At 50.7% G+C, this 26,387-nt stretch overlaps 1 protein-coding gene across 8 annotated transcripts in view; it reads left to right on the top strand.

Moving 5' to 3' along the window:
• The window catches only part of enah (ENAH actin regulator), a 582,073-nt gene that overhangs the window by 515,568 nt on the left and 40,118 nt on the right, over positions 1-26,387 (top strand). For all 8 annotated transcript variants that reach the window (XM_070885881.1, XM_070885879.1, XM_070885882.1 and 5 more), the window contains one exon: positions 5,995-6,046. In XM_070885881.1, the coding sequence (XP_070741982.1) occupies positions 5,995-6,046 (52 nt within the window). The remainder of the gene's footprint in view (positions 1-5,994; positions 6,047-26,387) is intronic.

Consider the following 26,387-nt stretch of genomic DNA (forward strand, 5'->3'; position numbering starts at 1 on the left):
ACTCCTGGTTCTTGTCTCCCCAGCCAGAGGAATCATTATCCCTGCATCTATCCTGTCAAGCCCTGTAAGAATTTTCTATGTTTCAATTAGAACGCCTCTCATTCATCTAAACTCTAGAGAATAAAGGACTAGTCTACTCAATCTCTCCTCATAGGACAATGCCCACATCCCAGGAATCAGTCTGGTGAACCTTCGTTGCACTCCCTCTATGGCAAGTATATCCTTCCTTAGGTCAGGAGACCAAAACTGTACCCAATACTACAGGTGTAGTCTCACCAGGGCCCAATATAATTGCAGCAAGACATCTTTACTCTTGTACTCAAACCCTCTTGTAATATAGGCCAATATTCCATTTGCTTAATTTATTGCTGTACCTACAGTTTAACTTTCAGTGGTTTGTGTACAAGGACACCCAGGTCCCTCTGAACACTAACATTTCCCAATTTTCTATGGATTACTTCACATTTCCCCACATTACGGGCCCGTTTCCACATGATTTGCGCCTGATTTTTAGGAGCAACTGGTGGAGAACGGACTCTCTTAGAAATCGCAATTCTCCACATTTTTTTTTCTACAGTTCTAGTCAGGTAGAACAGTTCTACTTTGGAACAGAATTTTTTCTTCAAAAGGGGGCGTGTCCGGCCACTGACGCCTGATTTCAAAGTTTCCACAGTGAAAACGTACTCCAAACTAACTTAGAATGGAGCAAGTGAAGATTTTTGTAGAACTGAAAAAACCTGTTCTACACATTAAAAAATCAGGCGCAGGTTACAAATTAGACGCCAGAACGAGGGGGGGGGGAGGGGAAGTCAGTAAATTCTACAATAAATCCTTATTTATACTTCTACAAATATTATACAAATAAATACAACCTGAATAAACATTTATAAGCCAAGAAAAGATTAAATAAACCATCTTCCTACCTGTGAGAAAGTGCTTCAGGCACGGAGAATGCTGCAGTCAGCCTGAGGCGCCCGTTCTTCCCGCGGGGAGGGGGGAGGGGGGAGGAGGCGCCTGTTCTTCCCGCGGAGGGGGGGAGGAGGCACCCGTTCTTCCCGCGGAGGGGGGGAGGAGGCACCCGTTCTTCCCGCGGGGAGGGGGGAGGCGCCCGTTATTCCTGCGGGGGGGGGAGGAGGCGCCCGTTCTTCCTGCGGGGAGGGGGGAGGCGCCCGTTCTTCCTGCGGGGAGGGGAGGAGGAGCCCGTTCTTCCTGCGGGGGGGGGAGGAGGCGCCCGTTCTTCCTGCGGGGAGGGGGGAGGCGCCCGTTCTTCCTGCGGGGAGGGGGGAGGAGCCCGTTCTTCCTGCGGGGGGGGGAGGAGGAGCCCGTTCTTCCTGCGGGGGGGAGGCGCCCGTTCTTCCTGCGGGGAGGGGGGGAGGAGCCCGTTCTTCCTGCGGGGGGGGGAGGAGGCGCCCGTTCTTCCTGCGGGGAGGGGGGAGGCGCCCGTTCTTCCTGCGGGGAGGGGGGAGGCGCCCGTTCTTCCCGCGGGGAGGGGGGGAGGAGCCCGTTCTTCCTGCGGGGAGGGGGGGAGGAGCCCGTTCTTCCTGCGGGGAGGGGGGTAGGAGCCCGTTCTTCCTGCGGGGAGGGGGGGAGGAGCCCGTTCTTCCTGCGGGGGGGGGAGGAGGCGCCCGTTCTTCCTGCGGGGAGGGGGGGAGGAGCCCGTTCTTCCTGCGGGGGGGGGGAGGAGGCGCCCGTTCTTCCTGCGGGGGGGGGGGAGGAGGAGCCCGTTCTTCCTGCGGGGGGGGGAGGAGGAGCCCGTTCTTCCTGCGGGGGGGGGAGGAGGAGCCCGTTCTTCCTGCGGGGGGGGGGAGGAGGCGCCCGTTCTTCCTGCGGGGGGGGGGAGGAGGAGCCCGTTCTTCCTGCGGGGGGGGGGAGGAGGAGCCCGTTCTTCCTGCGGGGGGGGGGAGGAGGCGCCCGTTCTTCCTGCGGGGGGGGGGAGAGGAGGCGCCCGTTCTTCCTGCGGGGGGGGGGAGAGGAGGCGCCCGTTCTTCCTGCGGGGGGGGGGAGAGGAGGAGCCCGTTCTTCCCGCGGGGGGGGGGGGGAGGAGGAGCCCGTTCTTCCTGCGGGGGGGGGAGAGGAGGAGCCCGTTCTTCCTGCGGGGGGGGGGAGGAGGAGCCCGTTCTTCCTGCGGGGGGGGGAGGAGGAGCCCGTTCTTCCTGCGGGGGGGGGAGGAGGAGCCCGTTCTTCCTGCGGGGGGGGAGGAGGAGCCCGTTCTTCCTGCGGGGGGGGGAGGAGGAGCCCGTTCTTCCTGCGGGGGGGGGGGAGGAGGCGCCCGTTCTTCCTGCGGGGGGGCGGAGGAGGCGCCCGTTCTTCCTGCGGGGGGGGGGGAGGAGGCGCCCGTTTTTCCTGCGGGGGGGGGAGAGGAGGAGCCCGTTCTTCCTGCGGGGGGGGGAGGAGGAGCCCGTTCTTCCTGCGGTGGGGGGAGAGGAGGAGCCCGTTCTTCCTGCGGGGGGGGGGAGAGGAGGCGCCCGTTCTTCCTGCGGTGGGGGGGGGGGGGAGGAGGAGAGCCCGTTCTTCCTGCGGTGGGGGGGTGGGGAGAGGAGGAGCCCGTTCTTCCTGCGGTGGGGGGGGGGGGAGAGGAGGAGCCCGTTCTTCCTGCGGTGGGGGGGGGAGGAGGCGCCCGTTCTTCCTGCGGGGGGGGGAGGAGGAGCCCGTTCTTCCTGCGGGGGGGGGGAGGAGGAGCCCGTTCTTCCTGCGGGGGGGGGGAGGAGGAGCCCGTTCTTCCTGCGGGGGGGGGAGGAGGAGCCCGTTCTTCCTGCGGGGGGGGGGAGGAGGAGCCCGTTCTTCCTGCGGGGGGGGGAGAGGAGGCGCCCGTTCTTCCTGCGGGGGGGGGGAGAGGAGGGGCCCGTTCTTCCTGCGGGGGGGGGGAGAGGAGGCGCCCGTTCTTCCTGCGGGGGGGGGGAGAGGAGGCGCCCGTTCTACCTGCGGGGGGGGGGAGAGGAGCCCGTTCTTCCTGCGGGGGGGGGGAGAGGAGGCGCCCGTTCTTCCTGCGGGGGGGGGGAGAGGAGGCGCCCGTTCTTCCTGCGGGGGGGGGGGAGAGGAGCCCGTTCTTCCTGCGGTGGGGGGGAGAGGAGGAGCCCATTCTTCCTGCGGGGGGGGGGAGAGGAGGAGCCCGTTCTTCCTGCGGGGGGGGGGAGAGGAGGCGCCCGTTCTTCCTGCGGGGGGGGGGAGAGGAGGAGCCCGTTCTTCCTGCGGGGGGGGGGAGAGGAGGCGCCCGTTCTTCCTGCGGTGGAGAGGAGGCGCCCGTTCTTCCTGCGGGGGGGGGAGAGGAGGAGCCCGTTCTTCCTGCGGGGGGGGGGAGAGGAGGAGCCCGTTCTTCCTGCGGGGGGGGGGGAGGAGGAGCCCGTTCTTCCTGCGGTGGGGGGGGGAGGAGGCGCCCGTTCTTCCTGCGGTGGGGGGGAGAGGAGGCGCCCATTCTTCCTGCGGTGGGGGGGGAGAGGAGGCGCCCATTCTTCCTGCGGTGGGGGGGAGAGGAGGCGCCCATTCTTCCTGCGGGGGGGGAGAGGAGGCGCCCATTCTTCCTGCGGTGGGGGGGAGAGGAGGCGCCCATTCTTCCTGCGGTGGGGGGGGGAGGAGGCGCCCATTCTTCCTGCGGTGGGGGGGGAGAGGAGGCGCCCATTCTTCCTGCGGTGGGGGGGAGAGGAGGCGCCCATTCTTCCTGCGGGGGGGGGAGAGGAGGAGCCCGTTCTTCCTGCGGTGGGGGGGGGAGGAGGCGCCCATTCTTCCTGCGGTGGGGGGGGAGGAGGCGCCCATTCTTCCTGCGGGGGGGGGAGAGGAGGCGCCCGTTCTTCCTGCGGGGGGGGGGAGAGGAGGCGCCCGTTCTTCCTGCGGGGGGGGAGAGGAGGAGCCCGTTCTTCCTGCGGGGGGGGAGAGGAGGAGCCCATTCTTCCTGCGGTGGGGGGGGAGAGGAGGCGCCCATTCTTCCTGCGGGGGGGGGAGAGGAGGCGCCCGTTCTTCCTGCGGGGGGGGGAGAGGAGGAGCCCGTTCTTCCTGCGGTGGGGGGGGGAGGAGGCGCCCATTCTTCCTGCGGTGGGGGGGAGAGGAGGCGCCCATTCTTCCTGCGGTGGGGGGGAGAGGAGGCGCCCATTCTTCCTGCGGTGGGGGGGGGAGGAGGCGCCCATTCTTCCTGCGGTGGGGGGGGGAGGAGGCGCCCATTCTTCCTGCGGTGGGGGGGGAGGAGGCGCCCGTTCTTCCTGCGGTGGGGGGGGGAGGAGGCGCCCATTCTTCCTGCGGTGGGGGGGGAGAGGAGGCGCCCATTCTTCCTGCGGTGGGGGGGAGAGGAGGCGCCCATTCTTCCTGCGGTGGGGGGGAGAGGAGGCGCCCATTCTTCCTGCGGTGGGGGGGGGAGGAGGCGCCCATTCTTCCTGCGGTGGGGGGGAGAGGAGGCGCCCATTCTTCCTGCGGTGGGGGGGAGAGGAGGCGCCCATTCTTCCTGCGGTGGGGGGGGGGAGGAGCCCGTTCTTCCTGCGGTGGGGGGGGGGGAGGCGCCCGTTCTTCCTGCGGTGGGGGGGGGGGGGAAGAGGAGGCGCCCGTTCTTCCTGCGGTGGGGGTAGGGGGGGGAGGCGCCCGTTCTTCCTGCGGTGGGGGAGGGAGAGAGAGGCGCCCGTTCTTCCCGCGGTGGGGGGGGGGGAGAGGAGGCGCCCGTTCTTCCCGCGGTGGGGGGGGGGGGGAGAGGAGGCGCCCGTTCTTCCTGCGGTGGGGAGGGAAGGAGACAGTGAGAAGGCTGCAAGTGCTGATGGCAATGTGCTTTTATTAAAAAATGTTCAAAAATTAAACAGCTACAAAGAACTACAAAAATGGCCGAGTGCCAATGTTTCCTTCACACTGCGCGTGTGCGAACGCTCCAACGCGCACGCGCAGCGTTGCCGGCAGGAAAAAAACTAATTTAAATAGTACCCGCCCCCTCCCACTTACAAAATTGGCACGAGTGTAGGCTCCGCCCACCTGGGCGCCGCGCCAAACAGACAAGGAGCTGCAAAGCGCTCCAGAATCGCGCGTTTTTTTTCCAGCGCCGTTTTAGGCGCGAAAAACGGGCGCCCAGCTCAGAGGCGCGCCCATTTTTTATCGTGTGGAAACTTGGGCCCTACATTCCATTTGCCATGTTTTTGCCCACTCACTTAGCCTGTCTATATCCCCTTGAAGCCTCTTTGCATCCTCCTCACAACTTACATTCCCACCTAGCTTTGTATCTTCACCAAACTTGGATATATCATATTTGGCCCCCTCATCCAAATCATTGAAACAGATTGTGAATAGCTGAGGTTCTTGCAGCACCCCACTAGTTACAGCCTGCCAACCTGAAAATGACCTGTTAATTCCTACTCTGTTTTCTGTCCGTTAACCAATCCTCAATCCATGCTAGTGTATTATCCCCCATCCCAAGAGCCTAATTTTGTTTGATAACCTCTTGCGTGGCACATTATGGAATGCCTTCTGAAAATCCAAATACACCCCATCCACTGGTTCTCCCTTATCTATTCTGCTAGTTACAAACTCAAAAACTCAACAGATTCATCAAACATGATTTCCCTTTCATAAATCTGTTTTGACTCTGCCCAATCCTATTATTATTTGATGTGTCCTGTTACCATGTCCTTAATAGATGCTATCATTTTCCCTACTACTAATGTCAGGCTAACTGGTCTGTAGTTACCTGTATTCTCACTCCCTCCTTTCTTAAATAGTGGGATTACATTTGCTATCTTCCAATCTGTGGGAACCGTTCTAGAATCTATGAATTTTTGGAAGATGGTAAACCAGTACCTGAAGGGAAAAACATTTCAGGGCTACGGGGAAAGGGCAGGGGAATGGGTCTCGCTGGTGCTGTTGCAGAGAGCCGGCACGGGCTCGACGGGCTGAATGGCTTCCCTCTATGCTGTAACCAGTCTATAATTCTATGTTTTCTATTTCCATTTTCATTGTGTACCCTGCCATTGTGCTTGATCACACTGCAATCTCTTGGTGTTTTGTAATCTTTGAATGATTTACTTTCATCAGGAAGAATCTGAATCTTCTAGTACGAAAGGCCCAGCTGCATCAAGCACATCAGGTAGGTGTGAAGAGCCATTTGGCTCATTTATTGGCCTTTATTGCAGCACTAGCTTTTTAGATATACTAGGTTTCAGTGTAGAAGTGTGTTCTCATTGACCAGTTGCTCAGTGACTCAGGCCATTGTTCGTAAAATTCACCAAAATTCTCTGCAAATTAAAAAGAATGATTCCTCAGTTCTGGTTCTGCAACTCTGATATACCATAATAGAGTGCTTGGCCCCATATCTGCTCCATCACCAAGACTGCCTACTTCCACCTCTCTAACATCACCTGTCTTCATCCCTGTCTTGGCTCAACTGTTGTTGAAACCCTCGTCCATGCCTTTGTTACCTCAAGACTCGACTATTCCAGTGCTCGATTGGCCTGCCTCCCATCTTGCACCCTCTGTACACTTGAGGTCATCCAAATCTCTGCTGCCTGTATCCTAATTCGCATAAAATTCCGTTCACCCGTCACCGCCTGTGCTCGTCGACCGACATTGGCTCCCAGTCCAACGATGCCTCAATTTAAAGTTCTCATCCTTGTTTTCAAAACCCTCCATGGCATCACCTCTCCCTATCTCTCTAAACTTCTTCAGCACTACAACCCTCCGAGATCTATGTTCCTCCAATTCTAGCTTCTTGCGCATCCCCAATTTTAATCGCTCCACCATTGGCGGCCATGCCTTCAGCTGCCTAGTCCCTGAGCTCTGATATTCCCTCCGACTTTCTACCTCCCTTTCCTCCTTTAAGACACTCCTTAAAGCTTGCCTCTTTCATTAAACTTTTGATCACTTGTCCTAATATGTCTTCGTGTCAAATTGTGTTAATTGCTCCTGTGAAACACCTTGGGACATTTCACTATGTTAAAGGTGCTATATAAATGCAAGATGTTGATGGGGTGATATTGGCAATGGGGTTATTCGCTGTGTCGACACTTGCTGTTTTAAATAACCACCTGTTCACTTGAATAGTAACAAATTCAGTCTTATGGTTATAATCATTTTATTCTTTGACTTCAGCATAAAAAGCAATTTACAAGCAGAGTACAGTCACACAGCACGCGAGCGTAGACATTCGTTCCTTCTCATACTGCTTGAACAAAGGAGAACGCTTATATTGAAACACTAATCTCTATCAACCAAAAGTAGCCTTGCCATATTTGGTAGCCTCCAGTCAAAAGCACTGTCCTTCAGCCAATACACACAAGTTTACATTTCTCGTACATCAAGATTGAAATGGGATGGGATGTTTTTGCAGTGTGGCTATACTGTAAGGCCCTACTATAAGATCCCAGAAGGACCCTGGTTCCAAATGATTCAAGGTTGACCCACATTGGAGAGAGTGTAACTTTATTCAACACAAGCAAGACTTAACACATTACAGTATTGGAGCAGCAGTTTACAGAGTATAACTGAGACTGATATTAACCACTTATACTCTGGGGAGAAGCCATGAGTAAGCTGCACCCTGTATATCTCTTCTCTCATCTCTCCTCGTCTCCTGGGTGTGTCTCATTCATTCTTCCTGAAATCTTCTATGTCTCTGAAATAATCATCTCCTAAAATCTTCTACAATTTGTGGTTGTTAAGGCTCCCTTCTTATACCCTTACTCTCATTCAAAACCCATGGAGTCCTCCTAAATCAATCACTGGCTGACACCCAAACCCAATCATAAAGATGCCACATTCGTAGCATCCTGGCTTACGCAGGTTTTAGTCTCGTGTCACTCTTGCATCCTCTGTTTTTAACCATCAAGGCTCGTATCTGGGGTAGTAATAGCAATACATCATCATAGGCCGTCCTTCACATGAGGATGACTTGCTTCTACACCAAAAGGGACGAGTTCACAGATGTTTCAATGAAGGATCCGATATTCCAGGCCTGAACTCCAATCGAAGGGGTGGAAGATGCCTGCGCGTGGATTTTTTTAACGTCTGGTGACCGTTGCACATCAGCCACCACACAGGCTTGACAGAGCTAGGACTTTATCCAGGACAACTGGAGATCTGCTCTGCTGCATGGACCAAGTGCGCACACACATCACAACGTGGGTTGGCCCGTGCTGCCCCTGGGCCCTCGGCTCTTCTGGGCCCCGTACCCTCATTTGCCGCTCCTTCACCACAAACGTTCGCCGCACCTCCGCCACGATGTCTGCATAGGTTGAGATACGTCCCTTGCTGTTGGCCTTGGTTTTTATTCACTGCGGATGTTCTAACATTCCAACACAATGGCACCTGCATCTAACCTTGATTCCCAGGCTAGCTGAACTCTGCCTCATTCTTACTGTTGGCGAACATCCAACTTTCACCCACATCCTCACTATTCGACTATAGCAATCCTCTCTCTCACCCTTGGTTGTTTGGTTACAACTTACTCTCCGACTTTTAATTATAAGCAAACGGTTACACGTCATACATAATTCAGGTTATCAATGCATGCAATTGATGATTGCAGACTTTATATTTAATTCTTACACACGATTATAAATCCATTACTGATGATTATAATATAGGAATGATTACAAGATAGTCAAGCAAGTATTCGAAAAACCCAATTAATCCATGATAATACAGTTTTCTGCTTGAGGGGGAAGAACTCCTTCTCCAACCCCTCACTCAATCTTATTTCTTACCTTTCTGCAGGAGATCCAGTAATTCTAAGTTATTTGCACGTTGACCAAGCACCTACATATCAAACAACATATCATGGATCCGACTAAGAAAATCATAATACATGGAGCTGAAAGATTCTCTAGTTCTCACTTTACTCATATCCATCTTGTGGATAATTCTTTATAAATATGATTTCTTCTTAGCCCAAAATTGCCCCAATCCAAATTCTATGTCGTTCTCCACTTCATCTTCAATTTCAATCCCTCTGACAGGTAGCAGTGTGTTTTAACTCTACCCTGATTGTTTCATTAATTAAATCGTTTCTCGATGGAGTATGTGTCCTGCTTTCAAAGTTATCTCATTCTCCTGAGCCACATTAACCATCTCATGTTGTGCTGTCAAGTAACTGAGCATGTCTGAGACCCGTTCTTCAGTGCAAATTCTTCATGCATTTACGAAACAGATCACATCTGCACCCAATATCGTGCCACATGTGACATCCAATCCAAGCCATTCTTGGGCTTTTAGGTTATCTCATCAAAAAATCGTCGGGTGTCCAGGAGATCTTTGCTCATCTCTGACTGCATGGTCCCGATGTCTCGGATAGTGGCCTGACTATCACATTCAGTTTTCTTATAAAGTTCATAGGCAAGGGCACAAACATCTCCAAGGGACAGCTTTCAATTTATTATTCTTAACTGCACTTTCCTGACTTTCACTAGAATGTTTGGGAAATTCTATTTGATGGTGTAATAAAACATTACCTGTTTCTATCTTGCATCTCAAGTCACTTCCTCTTAAGTCTATTTTACACAGCCCAACAATTACCATTCTCTCATTCATGAGCTCAAGAGGAATGTTACTGTCTATTACAATGTTAAAGATAGAAAACATAGATACAACGATCCCACTTGGTTTAAGTTAACACATTTTATTTTTTATAACCCACTATATTGTGCCCGAGTCCATTTTATCAGTTCAAAATGGCCCCAAATCCAAACAGCAGTATTGTTGAACTGATAGATTTTGTCAGTGTTCAATTTTATTTCCCCAAAAACTTTCTTCTTTAATACACAGCAATTGGCAGAACCACATAGACCTTTTTCCATCAGTTCCTCTTAATGAAAATATGACTATCCTCTTAAACTTAAGTAAGATTTTCCCTTTTCAAATGCTTGAAACTGCAACTCGTATCAGTTTTATTTTTATCAATTTATCTTATTTCTAATTTCACAAACAGACTTGGTGGTTTACATGGTGTTTTAACATTAGAGACGGAAGTGCTCACAATTAGTTTACAAGGTAACTTCCATATCTCCCCTTCTCGAGCAATCTGTTTCGTAAAATAACACGTGACCCTGAATGGGTTAAGTCCGAGTCTGAGCTTTTGAAATGCAAAGCATTTAGTCCAAAACACCATCTGTTTTTACATCTGCCGATGTCTGCAGATAAATTCTTAAAACTGCTAGATATCTTGCTACGCCATCAATATTCATGCGGTCTGGAAAACCTTGGTCACCTGTTTTAAAAACTGAAGAAAACACAGAATCCATTGTGGCTCTGCTTTATCACTTCATATACCTTCTGTCACCGTGGGAAAATATCCATTTAAAATCAAGAAACTAAAATTTAATAATGTCCAATATCTTTAAATTGCATTCAGCAATATAAAAATTGTTATGTGTTGTGTGGTGAACCAAAAAACCAGCTGTTAGCAAAAAGGGTTAACCCCTTTGCAGGTTTATAAGGGGAGCAAAATATCGGCAGATGCACGCAATTACATCACTTCACGTACATTTTTTTAAAATCATTTCCGATTGAAACTTTTTTCCCAAGTTTTTGTACCTTCAAAATTTCTTTAGGAAATAATAATCCATGAAAACAGCAAAAATTGTTCGTGTAGCTGTCAATATTAACTTTAAATAAACCATTTTCATCAAGGAAAACAGCATTTTAGATTAAACTACAATTATTTTAAAACTTTTTAGCTTTTTTTTTTAAAAACATTTTCCAGTACAACCAAAATGTTTAACAAGCTTAATCACCTCAAATGTCCTAAAATTCCACATCATGAACCATTTAAGAAATTCAAAACTGCCACTATGAAAGTCTCCCGTTCGGAACTAGAAGCCTTCACATAATTTAAAATAATAACCAGAATTTCACTGTGGCTACAATGAAAGTCAGGTTTTCACAATTTAATTGTTAGTTAACCTCCATTAATTCCAATTTAATTCAGACCAATATTTTCATAGAATCATAGAATGGTTACAGTACGGAAGAAGGCTATTGAGCCCATGCTGGCTCTCTGCAAGAGCACCTTAGCTCGTCCCATTCCCCCACCCCTTCCCCATAGCCCTGCAAATATTTTTTATTTCAGGTAATTATCCACCTCCCTTTTCAAAGTTGTGATTGAATCCGCTTCCAACACTCTTTCAAAATTTAAAAAAACTAAAAACAACCAGGGGGCATAGATTTCAAGTAATTGGGGGGAGGTTTAGAGGGGATAGTAGGGAAATGTCTTCACCCAGAGGGTGGTGGGGGTCCAGAACTCACTGCCTGAAAGGGGTGGTAGAGGCAGAAACACTCATCACGTTTAAAAAAAAATACTTGGAAGTGCACTTAAAGTGCGGTAACCTGCAGGGCTCCGGACCAAGAGCTGGAAAGTGGGATTAGGCTGGCTAGCTCTTGGTCGGACACGATGGGCCGAAATGGCCTCCTTCTGTGCTGTAAATTTCTAAGAATCTATGATATAGAACAAATAAAATAAAACAAAATATTACGTGTTACAGAAAACAGAAAATTACAGCATCTTTTTAGTTTTTTTCTGCAGGCACCTTTCCAAATAACTGTAAAAATACTGAATATAATTGGAAAGAAGTTAGTTTTCACATTTAAACAAAAATCAAATCAAAGTGCTTTGGAAATTTCAAATTAAGTAACAGGAACCATGGCAATTATAACTTCAAGGCTGAATCTTGGACTGAAACTTATCTTTTGCTAAACAAACTTTTGTTTTTGCTTTTCTCGGCCTTTCTACTCCAGCATTTTTAGCTAAAATTGTAGTTTAAGTTTTTTTTTCCCCAATTTTGGATACACAATGTTAAATTAAAATGAACATACTCACACATTCACGCAACTTAGAATGTTATGAACGCCAAGAGTACCAAATTTTGTGTGATAGTGCCTGGTCGTGAGCCCAAGTATATTCACAGTTTAAATCAATTCAAAAACCAAAAATATGACTCCAGTATCCACAAAATAATACACATGTATACATACATAGAGCAGACAATTGACAAACTTAAAACAACAAAAGCTTGCAGGAAAAATGCTTTCAACATCCTAGATAAGACTACAAAAGGTTAAACAGCTTTCAGCTTTGTGCACAGAAGTGGATGGAGCTAAAGCAAACATAACACTTTTTTTTAAAGATAAAAGAAAAACTGTAACTTATATTAATAGTCAGAAAAACTTCCACACTTTAACACACACTTTCTCACAACTGAAATTTCAGCATCCTTTAAGATCCCTTTCACTCAGTAATCTTCTGTTTTCTTTTTCTTGGCACAGAAGCTGACAGCACGTACCATCAGCTTCAGTAACAGTTTCAACTTTACGTTTTTTCCGCCTTTTAAACTGTTGTCTCAGCAGCTTATTCCCGAATTCCCTGTTCCCTTCATTTGCTGAGTTCCAAGATTCTTGGTTTCTAGCTGCTGGCATTCTTTTTCCCCTCTATTATTTTCTGCGCTTCCAAATGTTCCTCTTCTCTTATTCTCTGTGCTTCTAAAGGTATCCCTTCCCTTTCTTCACCGTGCTGTGCACAGAAATGGGCTGCATAGCCTCACAAGTGCTTCCCTTGGTCGAATTCAACCTTTCCCAGAGACACTTGGCTTGGGGCCCTCTCGATTGACTTCTGATATGAGTCTGCTTCTGGACTCGACAGAAACTATACTAAATCAGTTGACCTTGGCTTCTGTCAAGCCCACCATTTCTACTACCTTGCTATTACTACAGGTACGTCGGAGTGACCTACACGCCTTGAAGGTTTTCCGTCCTTAACTGACTAGGTCGTGTTAACCACGCCAGTCCGAGGATTTTTGCACCGAATAGTTTATAAAAGAATCAGCTGTCAATCAACCTCCAAGCAGGCTCGCCAATTTATAAAATCCCAGAAGGACCCTGGTTCCAAATTATTTAAGCTTGACCCGTATTGAGGACAGTGATTTAAGTTTATTCAGCACAAACAAGACTTAATGTCACAGCTCGAGAGCAGAGTAAAGTTTTGGGTAAAAGCAACCAGAGTGGGTCAGGAAGGGGCAGAGAGATTAACGAAGGTAATAAGGCTAGGGTGACATCAGGGAAAAAGAGAAATGTCAAAGCTAAAGGCATGAAGCATTCACAACAAAATAGACGAATTAATAGCGCAGATAGAAATGAATAGGTTTGATCAAATAGCCATCCCGGAGTCGTGGTTGCAAACTGACCAAGATTGGGAACTAAATATTCCAGGATACTTAACTTTTCGAAGAGATTGGCAAAATGGAAAAGGAGGAGGGATATCCCTGATAAAGGATGGGATAAAGACAGGAGAGAGAAAGGGTCTTAGCTCCGAAAATCAAGAAGTAAAATCAGTTTGGGTGAAGCTAAGAAACAGCAATGGACAGAAAACATCGGTGGGAGTTGTTGAGGCCCCCAAACAGTAGTTGTAATTAGGGCAGAGTATAAATCAGGAAATTAGAAACGCATGTAACAAGGGTAATAGAGTAATCATGGGGGACTTCAATTTACATATAGACTGGGCAAACCAAATTGCAGTAATAGTGTGGAGGACGATTTCATGGAATGTATTCAAGATAGTTTTTTTAGATGTATGCTGAGGAACCAACTAGGGAACAGGCTATTATAGATCTAGTATTGTGCAATGAGCAAAGATTAGTTAGTAACCTTGTAGTAAAGGGGCCTTTAGAGAAGAGTGACCATAATATGATAGAATTTTATGTTGAGTTTGAAAGTGATTTAGTTAAAATCAAAACTAGGGTCCGAAATCTAAACAAAGCAAACTACGTAGATATGAGGGGCGACTTAGCAACGGTAAATTGGCAAACTACATTAAAAGATATGACGGTAGACAAGCAATGGCTAGCATTTAAAGAATTAATACATAATTTACAACAAATATACATTTTTCCCATATTGAATGAACGAAACATGAACACCTTTCGGAAGATGAATTAACTGAGTTCCATATGCCAATATGTCTTAATTATCCGATGGGTTATGCTGACCAAAGTGTTTTATATTCTCCTATGTCTTCAATAATCCTGGCATCCTCTCAATGCCCGTGTTATCTCCTTACCTCCCTCAGTGCCCGTGTTATCTCTTTACCTTCCCCTCAGTGCCCGTGTTATCTCCTTACCTTCCCCTCAGTGCCCATGTTATCTCCTTACCTTCCCCTCAGTGCCCGTGTTATCTCCTTACCTTCCCCTCAGTGCCCGTGTTATCTCCTTACCTTCCCCTCAGTGCCCGTGTTATCTCCTTACCTTCCCCTCAGTGCCCGTGTTATCTCCTTACCTCCCTCAGTGCCCGTGTTATCTCCTTACCTTCCCCTCAGTGCCCGTGTTATCTCCTTACCTTTCTCAGTGCCCGTGTTATCTCCTTACCTTCCCCTCAGTGCCCGTGTTATCTCCTTACCTCCCTCAGTGCCCGTGTTATCTCCTTACCTTCCCCTCAGTGCCCGTGTTATCTCCTTACATTCCCCTCAGTGCCCGTGTTATCTCCTTACCTTCCCCTCAGTGCCCGTGTTATCTCCTTACCTTCCCCTCAGTGCCCGTGTTATCTCCTTACCTTCCTCAGTGCCCGTGTTATCTCCTTACCTTCCCCTCAGTGCCCGTGTTATCTCCTTACCTTCTCCTCAGTGCCCGTGTTATCTCCTTACCTTCCCCTCAGTGCCCGTGTTATCTCCTTACCTTCCCCAGTGCCCGTGTTATCTCCTTACCTCCCTCAGTGCCCGTGTTATTTCCTTACCTTCCCCTCAGTCCCCGTGTTATCTCCTTACCTTCCCCTCAGTGCCCGTGTTATCTCCTTACCTTCCCCTCAGTGCCCGTGTTATCTCCTTACCTTCCCCTCAGTGCCCGTGTTATCTACTTACCTCCCTCAGTGCCCATGTTATCTCCTTACCTTCCCCTCAGTGCCCGTGTTATCTCCTTACCTTTCTCAGTGCCCGTGTTATCTCCTTACCTTCCCCTTAGTGCCCGTGTTATCTCCTTACCTCCCTCAGTGCCCGTGTTATCTCCTTACCTCCCTCAGTGCCCGTGTTATCTCCTTACCTTCCCCTCAGTGCCCGTGTTATCACCTTACCTTCCCCTCAGTGCCCGTGTTATCTCCTTACCTTCCCCTCAGTGCCCGTGTTATCTCCTTACCTTCCCCTCAGTGCCCGTGTTATCTCCTTACCTTCCCCTCAGTGCCCGTGTTATCTCCTTACCTCCCTCAGTGCCCGTGTTATCTCCTTACCTTCCTCAGTGCCCGTGTTATCTCCTTACCTTCCCCTCAGTGCCCGTGTTATCTCCTTACCTCCCTCAGTGCCCGTGTTATCTCCTTACCTTCCCCTCAGTGCCCGTGTTATCTCCTTACCTCCCTCAGTGCCCGTGTTATCTCCTTACCTTCCTCAGTGCCCGTGTTATCTCCTTACATTCCCCTCAGTGCCTGTGTTATCTCCTTACCTTCCCCTCAGTGCCCGTGTTATCTCCTTACCTCCCTCAGTGCCCGTGTTATCTCCTTACCTCCCTCAGTGCCCGTGTTATCTCCTTACCTCCCTCAGTGCCCGTGTTATCTCCTTACCTTCCCCTCAGTGCCCGTGTTATCTCCTTACCTTCCCCTCAGTGCCCGTGTTATCTCCTTACCTTCCCCTCAGTGCCCGTGTTATCTCCTTACCTCCCTCAGTGCCCGTGTTATCTCTTTACCTTCCCCTCAGTGCCCGTGTTATCTCCTTACCTCCCTCAGTGCCCGTGTTATCTCCTTACCTCCCTCAGTACCCGTGTTATCTCCTTACCTTCCCCTCAGTGCCCGTGTTATCTCCTTACCTTCCTCTCAGTGCCCGTGTTATCTCCTTGCCTTCCCCTCAGTGCCCGTGTTATCTCCTTACCTTCCCCTCAGTGCCCGTGTTATCTCCTTACCTTCCCCTCAGTGCCCGTGTTATCTCCTTACCTTCCCCTCAGTGCCCGTGTTATCTCCTTACCTCCCTCAGTGCCCGTGTTATCTCCTTACCTTCTCCTCAGTGCCCGTGTTATCTCCTTACCTTCCCCTCAGTGCCTGTGTTATCTCCTTACCTTCCCCTCAGTGCCCGTGTTATCTCCTTACCTTCCTCAGTGCCCGTGTTATCTCCTTACCTTCTCCTCAGTGCCCGTGTTATCTCCTTACCTTCCCCTCAGTGCCCGTGTTATCTCCTTACCTTCCACTCAGTGCCCGTGTTATCTCCTTACCTCCCTCAGTGCCCGTGTTATCTCCTTACCTTCCCCTCAGTGCCCGTGTTATCTCCTTACCTTCCCCTCAGTGCCCGTGTTATCTCCTTACCTTCCCCTCAGTGCCCGTGTTATCTCCTTACCTTCCTCAGTGCCCGTGTTATCTCCTTACCTTCCCCTCAGTGCCCGTGTTATCTCCTTACCTCCCTCAGTGCCCATGTTATCTCCTTACCTTCCCCTCAGTGCCCGTGTTATCTCCTTACCTTTCTCAGTGCCCGTGTTATCTCCTTACCTTCCCCTCAGTGCCCATGTTATCTCCTTACCTTCCCCTCAGTGCCGGGTGTTATCTCCTTACCTTCCCCTCAGTGCCGGTGTTATCTCCTTACCTTCCCCTCAGTGCCCGTGTTATCTCCTTACCTTCCCCTCAGTGCCCGTGTTATCTCCTTACCTTCCCCTCAGTGCCCGTGTTATCTCCTTACCTCCCTCAGTGCCCATGTTATCTCCTTACCTTCCCCTCAGTGCCCGTGTTATCTCCTTACCTTCCTCAGTGCCCGTGTTATCTCCTTACCTTCCCCTCAGTGCCCGTGTTATCTCCTTACCTTCCCCTCAGTGCCCGTGTTATCTCCTTACCTCCCTCAGTGCCCGTGTTATCTCCTTACCTCCCTCAGTGCCCGTGTTATCTCCTTACCTTCCCCTCAGTGCCCGTGTTATCTCCTTACCTTCCTCAGTGCCCGTGTTATCTCCTTACCTTCCTCAGTGCCCGTCTTATCTCCTTACCTTCCCCTCAGTGCCCGTGTTATCTCCTTACCTCCCTCAGTGCCCGTGTTATCTCCTTACCTTCCCCTCAGTGCCCGTGTTATCTCCTTATCTTCCCCTCAGTGCCCGTGTTATCTCCTTACCTTCCCCTCAGTGCCCGTGTTATCTCCTTACCTTCCCCTCAGTGCCCATGTTATCTCCTTACCTCCCTCAGTGCCCGTGTTATCTCCTTACCTTCCCCTCAGTGCCCGTGTTATCTCCTTACCTCACTCAGATCCCGTGTTATCTCCTTACCTCCCTCAGTGCCCATGTTATCTCCTTACCTCCCTCAGTGCCCGTGTTATCTCCTTACCTTCCTCAGTGCCCATGTTATCTCCTTACCTCACTCAGATCCCGTGTTATGTCCTTACCTTCCTCAGTGCCCATGTTATCTCCTTACCTCCCTCAGTGCCCGTGTTATCTCCTTACCTCCCTCAGTGCCCGTGTTATCTCCTTACCTTCCTCAGTGCCCGTGTTATCTCCTTACATTCCCCTCAGTGCCTGTGTTATCTCCTTACCTTCCCCTCAGTGCCCGTGTTATCTCCTTGCATCCCTCAGTGCCCGTGTTATCTCCTTACCTTCCCCTCAGTGCCCGTGTTATCTCCTTACCTCCCTCAGTGCCCGTGTTATCTCCTTACCTTCCACAGTGCCCATGTTATCTCCTTACCTCACTCAGATCCCGTGTTATCTCCTTACCTTCCTCAGTGCCCATGTTATCTCCTTACCTCCCTCAGTGCCCGTGTTATCTCCTTACCTTCCCCTCAGTGCCCATGTTATCTCCTTACCTCACTCAGTGCCCGTGTTATCTCCTTACCTTCCCCTCAGTGCCCATGTTATCTCCTTACCTTCCCCTCAGTGCCCATGTTATCTCCTTACCTTCCTCAGTGCCCATGTTATCTCCTTACCTCCCTCAGTGCCCATGTTATCTCCTTACCTCCCTCAGTGCCCGTGTTATCTCCTTACCTTCCTCAGTGCCCATGTTATCTCCTTACCTCACTCAGATCCCGTGTTATCTCCTTACCTTCCTCAGTGCCCATGTTATCTCCTTACCTCCCTCAGTGCCCATGTTATCTCCTTACCTCCCTCAGTGCCCGTGTTATCTCCTTACCTTCCCCTCAGTGCCCGTGTTATCTCCTTACCTTCCCCTCAGTGCCCGTGTTATCTCCTTACCTCCCTCAGTGCCCGTGTTATCTCCTTACCTTCCCCTCAGTGCCCGTGTTATCTCCTTACCTTCCCCTCAGTGCCCATGTTATCTCCTTACCTCCCTCAGTGCCCGTGTTATCTCCTTACCTCCCTCAGTGCCCGTGTTATCTCCTTACCTTCCCCTCAGTGCCCTTGTTATCTCCTTACCTCACTCAGATCCCGTGTTATCTCCTTACCTCCCTCAGTGCCCATGTTATCTCCTTACCTTCCTCAGTGCCCATGTTATCTCCTTACCTCCCTCAGTGCCCGTGTTATCTCCTTCCCTTCCTCAGTGCCCATGTTATCTCCTTACCTCACTCAGATCCCGTGTTATCTCCTTACCTTCCTCAGTGCCCATGTTATCTCCTTACCTTCCCCTCAGTGCCCGTGTTATCTCCTTACCTTCCCCTCAGTGCCCGTGTTATCTCCTTACCTTCCCCTCAGTGCCCGTGTTATCTCCTTACCTTCCCCTCAGTGCCCGTGTTATCTCCTTACCTCCCTCAGTGCCCGTGTTATCTCTTTACCTTCCCCTCAGTGCCCGTGTTATCTCCTTACCTCCCTCAGTGCCCGTGTTATCTCCTTACCTTCCCCTCAGTGCCCGTGTTATCTCCTTACCTTCCCCTCAGTGCCCGTGTTATCTCCTTACCTTCCTCAGTGCCCGTGTTATCTCCTTACCTTCCCCTCAGTGCCCGTGTTATCTCCTTACCTTCCCCTCAGTGCCCGTGTTATCTCCTTACCTCCCTCAGTGCCCGTGTTATCTCCTTACCTTCCCCTCAGTGCCCGTGTTATCTCCTTACCTTCCCCTCAGTGCCCGTGTTATCTCCTTACCTTCCCCTCAGTGCCCGTGTTATCTCCTTACCTCCCTCAGTGCCAGTGTTATCTCTTTACCTTCCCCTCAGTGCCCGTGTTATCTCCTTACCTCCCTCAGTGCCCGTGTTATCTCCTTACCTCCCTCAGTGCCCGTGTTATCTCCTTACCTCCCTCAGTGCCCGTGTTATCTCCTTACCTTCCCCTCAGTGCCCGTGTTATCTCCTTACATTCCCCTCAGTGCCCGTGTTATCTCCTTACCATCCTCTCAGTGCCCGTGTTATCTCCTTACCTCCCTCAGTGCCCGTGTTATCTCCTTACCTTCCCCTCAGTGCCCGTGTTATCTCCTTACCTTCCTCTCAGTGCCCGTGTTATCTCCTTGCCTTCCCCTCAGTGCCCGTGTTATCTCCTTACCTTCCCCTCAGTGCCCGTGTTATCTCCTTACCTCCCTCAGTGCCCGTGTTATCTCCTTACCTTCCCCTCAGTGCCTGTGTTATCTCCTTACCTTCCCCTCAGTGCCCGTGTTATCTCCTTACCTCCCTCAGTGCCCGTGTTATCTCCTTACCTTCCCCTCAGTGCCCGTGTTATCTCCTTACCTTCCCCTCAGTGCCCGTGTTATCTCCTTACCTCCCTCAGTGCCCGTGTTATCTCCTTACCTTCTCCTCAGTGCCCGTGTTATCTCCTTACCTTCCCCTCAGTGCCCGTGTTATCTCCTTACCTTCCCCTCAGTGCCCGTGTTATCTCCTTACCTTCCTCAGTGCCCGTGTTATCTCCTTACCTTCTCCTCAGTGCCCGTGTTATCTCCTTACCTTCCCCTCAGTGCCCGTGTTATCTCCTTACCTTCCACTCAGTGCCCGTGTTATCTCCTTACCTCCCTCAGTGCCCGTGTTATCTCCTTACCTTCCCCTCAGTGCCCGTGTTATCTCCTTACCTTCCCCTCAGTGCCCGTGTTATCTCCTTACCTTCCCCTCAGTGCCCGTGTTATCTCCTTACCTTCCTCAGTGCCCGTGTTATCTCCTTACCTTCCCCTCAGTGCCCGTGTTATCTCCTTACCTCCCTCAGTGCCCATGTTATCTCCTTACCTTCCCCTCAGTGCCCGTGTTATCTCCTTACCTTTCTCAGTGCCCGTGTTATCTCCTTACCTTCCCCTCAGTGCCGGGTGTTATCTCCTTACCTTCCCCTCAGTGCCGGTGTTATCTCCTTACCTTCCCCTCAGTGCCCGTGTTATCTCCTTACCTTCCCCTCAGTGCCCGTGTTATCTCCTTACCTCCCTCAGTGCCCATGTTATCTCCTTACCTTCCCCTCAGTGCCCGTGTTATCTCCTTACCTTCCTCAGTGCCCGTGTTATCTCCTTACCTTCCCCTCAGTGCCCGTGTTATCTCCTTACCTCCCTCAGTGCCCGTGTTATCTCCTTACCTCCCTCAGTGCCCGTGTTATCTCCTTACCTCCCTCAGTGCCCGTGTTATCTCCTTACCTCCCTCAGTGCCCGTGTTATCTCCTTACCTTCCCCTCAGTGCCCGTGTTATCTCCTTACCTTCCCCTCAGTGCCCGTGTTATCTCCTTACCTTCCCCTCAGTGCCCGTGTTATCTCCTTACCTTCCCCTCAGTGCCCGTGTTATCTCCTTACCTTCCCCTCAGTGCCCGTGTTATCTCCTTACCTCCCTCAGTGCCCGTGTTATCTCCTTACCTCCCTCAGTGCCCGTGTTATCTCCTTACCTCCCTCAGTGCCCGTGTTATCTCCTTACCTTCCCCTCAGTGCCCGTGTTATCTCCTTACCTTCCCCTCAGTGCCCGTGTTATCTCCTTACCTTCCCCTCAGTGCCCGTGTTATCTCCTTACCTTCCCCTCAGTGCCCGTGTTATCTCCTTACCTTCCCCTCAGTGCCCGTGTTATCTCCTTACCTTCCTCTGTGCCCGTGTTATCTCCTTACTTTCCCCTCAGTGCCCGTGTTATCTCCTTACCTTCCCCTCAGTGCCCGTGTTATCTCCTTACCTTCCTCTCAGTGCCCGTGTTATCTCCTTACCTCCCTCAGTGCCCGTGTTATCTCCTTACCTCCCTCAGTGCCCGTGTTATCTCCTTACCTTCCTCAGTGCCCGTGTTATCTCCTTACATTCCCCTCTGTGCCCGTGTTATCTCCTTACCTTCCCCTCAGTGCCCGTGTTATCTCCTTACCTCCCTCAGTGCCCGTGTTATCTCCTTACCTTCCTCAGTGCCCGTGTTATCTCCTTACCTTCCCCTCAGTGCCCGTGTTATCTCCTTACCTTCCCCTCAGTGCCCATGTTATCTCCTTGCATCCCTCAGTGCCCGTGTTATCTCCTTACCTTCCCCTCAGTGCTCGTGTTATCTCCTTACCTCCCTCAGTGCCCGTGTTATCTCCTTACCTTCCTCAGTGCCCATGTTATCTCCTTACCTTCCCCTCAGTGCTCGTGTTATCTCCTTACCTTCCCCTCAGTGCCCGTGTTATCTCCTTACCTTCCCCTCAGTGCCCGTGTTATCTCCTTACCTTCCTCAGTGCCCGTGTTATCTCCTTACCTTCCCCTCAGTGCCCGTGTTATCTCCTTACCTTCCTCAGTTCCCGTGTTATCTCCTTACCTTCCCCTCAGTGCCCGTGTTATCTCCTTACCTTCCCCTCAGTGCCCGTGTTATCTCCTTACCTTCCTCAGTGCCCGTGTTATCTCCTTACCTTCCTCAGTGCACGTGTTATCTCCTTACCTTCCCCTCAGTGCCCGTGTTATCTCATTACCTCCCTCAGTGCCCGTGTTATCTCCTTACCTTCCCCTCAGTGCCCGTGTTATCTCCTTACCTCCCTCAGTGCCCGTGTTATCTCCTTACCTTCCCCTCAGTGCCCGTGTTAACTCCTTACCTTCCCCTCAGTGCCCGTGTTATCTCCTTACCTTCCCCTCAGTGCCCGTGTTATCTCCTTACCTCCCTCAGTGCCCGTGTTATCTCCTTACCTCCCTCAGTGCCCGTGTTATCTCCTTACCTTCCTCAGTGCCCGTGTTATCTCCTTCCCCTCAGTGCCTGTGTTATCTCCTTACCTCCCTAAGTGCCCGTGTTATCTCCTTCCCTTCCCCTCAGTGCCCGTGTTATCTCCTTACCTTCCCCTCAGTGCCCGTGTTATCTCCTTACCTTCCCCTCAGTGCCCATGTTATCTCCTTACCTTCCCCTCAGTGCCCGTGTTATCTCCTTACCTTCCCCTCAGTGCCCGTGTTATCTCCTTACCTTCCCCTCAGTGCCCGTGTTATCTCCTTACCTCCCTCAGTGCCAGTGTTATCTCTTTACCTTCCCCTCAGTGCCCGTGTTATCTCCTTACCTCCCTCAGTGCCCGTGTTATCTCCTTACCTTCCTCAGTGCCCGTGTTATCTCCTTACTTTCTCCTCAGTGCCCGTGTTATCTCCTTACCTTCCCCTCAGTGCCCGTGTTATCTCCTTACCTTCCTCTCAGTGCCCGTGTTATCTCCTTACCTCCCTCAGTGCCCGTGTTATCTCCTTACCTCCCTCAGTGCCCGTGTTATCTCCTTACCTTCCTCAGTGCCCGTGTTATCTCCTTACATTCCCCTCAGTGCCCGTGTTATCTCCTTACCTTCCCCTCAGTGCCCGTGTTATCTCCTTACCTCCCTCAGTGCCCGTGTTATCTCCTTACCTTCCCCTCAGTGCCCGTGTTATCTCCTTACCTCCCTCAGTGCCCGTGTTATCTCCTTACCTCACTCAGATCCCGTGTTATCTCCTTACCTCCCTCAGTGCCCATGTTATCTCCTTACCTTCCTCAGTGCCCATGTTATCTCCTTACCTCACTCAGATCCCGTGTTATCTCCTTACCTTCCTCAGTGCCCATGTTATCTCCTTACCTCCCTCAGTGCCCGTGTTATCTCCTTACATCCCTCAGTGCCCATGTTATCTCCTTACATTCCCCTCAGTGCCCGTGTTATCTCCTTACCTCCCTCAGTGCCCGTGTTATCTCCTTACCTCCCTCAGTGCCCGTGTTATCTCCTTACCTCCCTCAGTGCCCATGTTATCTCCTTACATTCCCCTCAGTGCCCGTGTTATCTCCTTACCTCCCTCAGTGCCCGTGTTATCTCCTTACCTCCCTCAGTGCTCGTGTTATCTCCTTACCTTCCCCTCAGATCCCGTGTTATCTCCTTACCATCCTCTCAGTGCCCGTGTTATCTCCTTACCTTCCCCTCAGTGCCCGTGTTATCTCCTTACCTCCCTCAGTGCCCGTGTTATCTCCTTACCTCCCTCTCAGTGCCCATGTTATCTCCTTCCCTTCCTCAGTGCCCGTGTTATCTCCTTACCTCCCTCAGTGCCCGTGTTATCTCCTTACCTCCCTCTCAGTGCCCATGTTATCTTCTTACCTTCCTCAGATCCCGTGTTATCTCCTTACCTCCCTCAGTGCCCGTGTTATCTCCTTACCTCCCTCAGTGCCCGTGTTATCTCCTTACCTCCCTCTCAGTGCCCATGTTATCTCCTTACCTTCCTCAGATCCCGTGTTATCTCCTTACCTCCCTCTCAGTGCCCGTGTTATCTCCTTACCTCCCTCTCAGTGCCCATGTTATCTCCTTACCTTCCTCAGATCCCGTGTTATCTCCTTACCTCCCTTTCAGTGCCCGTGTTATCTCCTTACCTCCCTCTCAGTGCCCATGTTATCTCCTTACCTTCCCCTCAGTGCCCGTGTTATCTCCTTACCTCCCTCAGATCCCGTGTTATGTCCTTACCTTTCTTTATATTTTCTACGTCCCTTCTCGATGGCTTTACACAGCATAATGCAATGACTGGTATCCCTAAAGCTATTTTCATTGCAACTAATCCCATCTGACTGATAGCAATGTGTTTAACTCTATCCTGGTTATTTCAAGGTCAGTGCTTTCATGATTTAAAAAGTGGTCTCACTCTCCTGAGCCATATTCGCCATTTCATATTTTGCTGTTGTCAAAAACTGAGCATGTCTGAGACCCGTTCTTCAGTGCAAATTCAATATGTATTCCTGCATGCAGGTTACTTCACAACGCATTTATATTTGTGCACTCACACACTGGTATCCCAATATCATGTCACACGTGACATCTAATCCAAGCCATTCTCTGGCTTTCGGGTGATCTTATCAAAAGACCGTGGGGCATCTGAAGATCTGTGCTCCTCTCCCACTGCATGGTCCCGCTGTCTCGGGTAGTGGCCAGGCTATCGAATGTAGGTTTCTTATTGTTCAGTGTAGACAATGAGACAAACATCTCTCATAGAAAGTTTATCAATTTACTACACTTCCCTGATTTTCACAAGAATGTACATTAATATGTACAAAGATTTGCAGGGCTACAGGGAAAGGACGGGGGAGTAGAACTAGCTGAAGTGCTCTTGCAGAGAGCCCACACTGGCTCGACGGGCCGAATGGCCTCTTGCTGTGCTGCAACCATTCTATGATGATACCAGATTGCACCCAGCTGATTTGTGTCAATTCATCTGAGAACAATGATTTTAGACACATTCCCATTTGGTGGTGTAATTTTCATGTTTTCATCTTAGATCCTCACTCACTCACTTCCTCTCATTCAATTTTATACAGTGTTCACCATTTCATTCAGGTGCCCCAGAGGAACGTTCCTGTCTCATACAATATTATCATTATATCTTTAAAATATAGTTCAAATGTACCCATTTTTGTTCATTCTGCTTAAACTCTTATTGGAATTTTTATTTCCAAAAACATGCCAGAGAACAATTCAGTCTGCAAGATGACCAATGTTAGTTACCTTTAACACAACAGTCTCCCCCCTCCCCCCCCCCCCCCCCCAAAAAAAAAGTTGTTTCTACATAAGAACATCAAAAATAGGAGCAGGAGTAGGCCATTTGGCCCCTCGCTCCTGCTCTGCCATTCAATAAGATCATGGCTGATCTGATCCAGGCCTCAACTCCACATCCCTGCCCGCTCCTCATAACCTTTGACTCCCTTATTATACAAAAATCTGTCTCTCTCCACCATAAATATACTCAAAGACCCAGCCTCCACAGCTCTCCGGGGTAGAGAATGCCAAAGATTCACGTCCTCTGATGTTGGTGCACCTGTCCTCCCAGGGGATTTGTACGATCTTGCGGAGACATCGTTGGTGATATATCTCCAGTGACTTGAGGTGTCTTCTGTACATCGTCCATGCCTCTGAGCCATACAGGAGGGCAGGTATGACTACAGCCCTGTAGACCATGAGCTTGGTGGTAGATTTTAGGGCCTGGTCTTCTAACACACTTTTTCTCAGGCGGCCGAAGGCTGCACTGGCGCACTGGAGGCAGTGCTGAATCTCCGCATCAAATGTCTGCTCTTGTTGATAAGAGGCTCCTGAGGTATGGGAAATAGTTCACATTGTCGAGGGCTATACCATGGATTTTGATAACTGGGGGGCAGTGCTGTGCAGCGAGGTCAGGCTGGTGGAGGACCTTTGTCTTACGGATGATTAGCATAAGACCCATGCTTTCGTATGCCTCAGTAAATACGACGACTATATCCTGGAGTTCAGCCTCAGAATGTGCGCCGACGCAAACTCTAGCTCAACGACAGAGGTTGGAGTGGTCTTGGACCTGGCCTGGAGAAGGCGAAGGTTGAACAGCTTCCCACTGGTTCTGTAATTTAGTTCCACTCCAGCGGGGAGCTTGTTAACTGTGAGGTGGAGCATGGCAGCGAGGAAGATTGAGAAGAGGGTTGGCACGATGACACAGCTGTGCTTGACTCCGGTCCAGACGTGGATTGGGTCTGTGGTGGATCCGTTGGTAAGGATCACGGCCTGCATGTCGTTGTGGAGCAGGCGGAGGATGTTGACAAACTTTTGGGGGCATCCGAAACTGAGGAGGACGCTCCATAGACCCTCGCGGTTGACGGTGTCAAAGGCCTTTGTAAGGTCGAAGAAGGCCATGTATGAGGGCTGGTGCTGTTCCCTGCATTTTTCCTGCAGCTGTCACGCTGTAAAAATCATGTCTGTTGTGCCCCATAGGGGATGAATTCTGGGAGGAGCTCCTCTGTCACAGGGAGAAGACGATTGAGGAGAACTCTAGCGACAACCTTCCCAGTGGCTGATAGTGAGATTCCCCTGTAATTGCCGCAGTCGGACTTGTCCCCTTTTTTAAAGATGGTCACGATCACTGCATCTCTGAGATCTCCCGGCATGCTCTCCTCCCTCCAGATGAGAGAAATGAGGTCATGTATCCACGCCAACAGCACCTCTCCGCCATACTTTAGCGCCTCAGCATGGATTCCATCCACTCCCGTAGCCTTGTTGTTTGAGCTGTTTTATGGCTTTTCCTACCTCATGCAATGTTGGGGTTTTACTGAGGTGGTGGCAGGTAGCATGCTGCAGAATGGAGTCGAGAATACTCGAGTCAAAGACAGAGTCTCGATTGAGGAGATCTTCGAAGTGCTCCTTCCAGCGGGCCCTGACAGCCTCGGTATCCTTGGTGAGTGTTTCCCCGTTCTTGGCCAGCAGTGGGGTTGGGGCCTTGGGAGTTTGGACCGTAGGTGGCCT

Source organism: Pristiophorus japonicus, chromosome 7 (genome assembly GCF_044704955.1).
Source record: "Pristiophorus japonicus isolate sPriJap1 chromosome 7, sPriJap1.hap1, whole genome shotgun sequence".
NCBI lineage: Eukaryota > Metazoa > Chordata > Chondrichthyes > Pristiophoridae > Pristiophorus > Pristiophorus japonicus.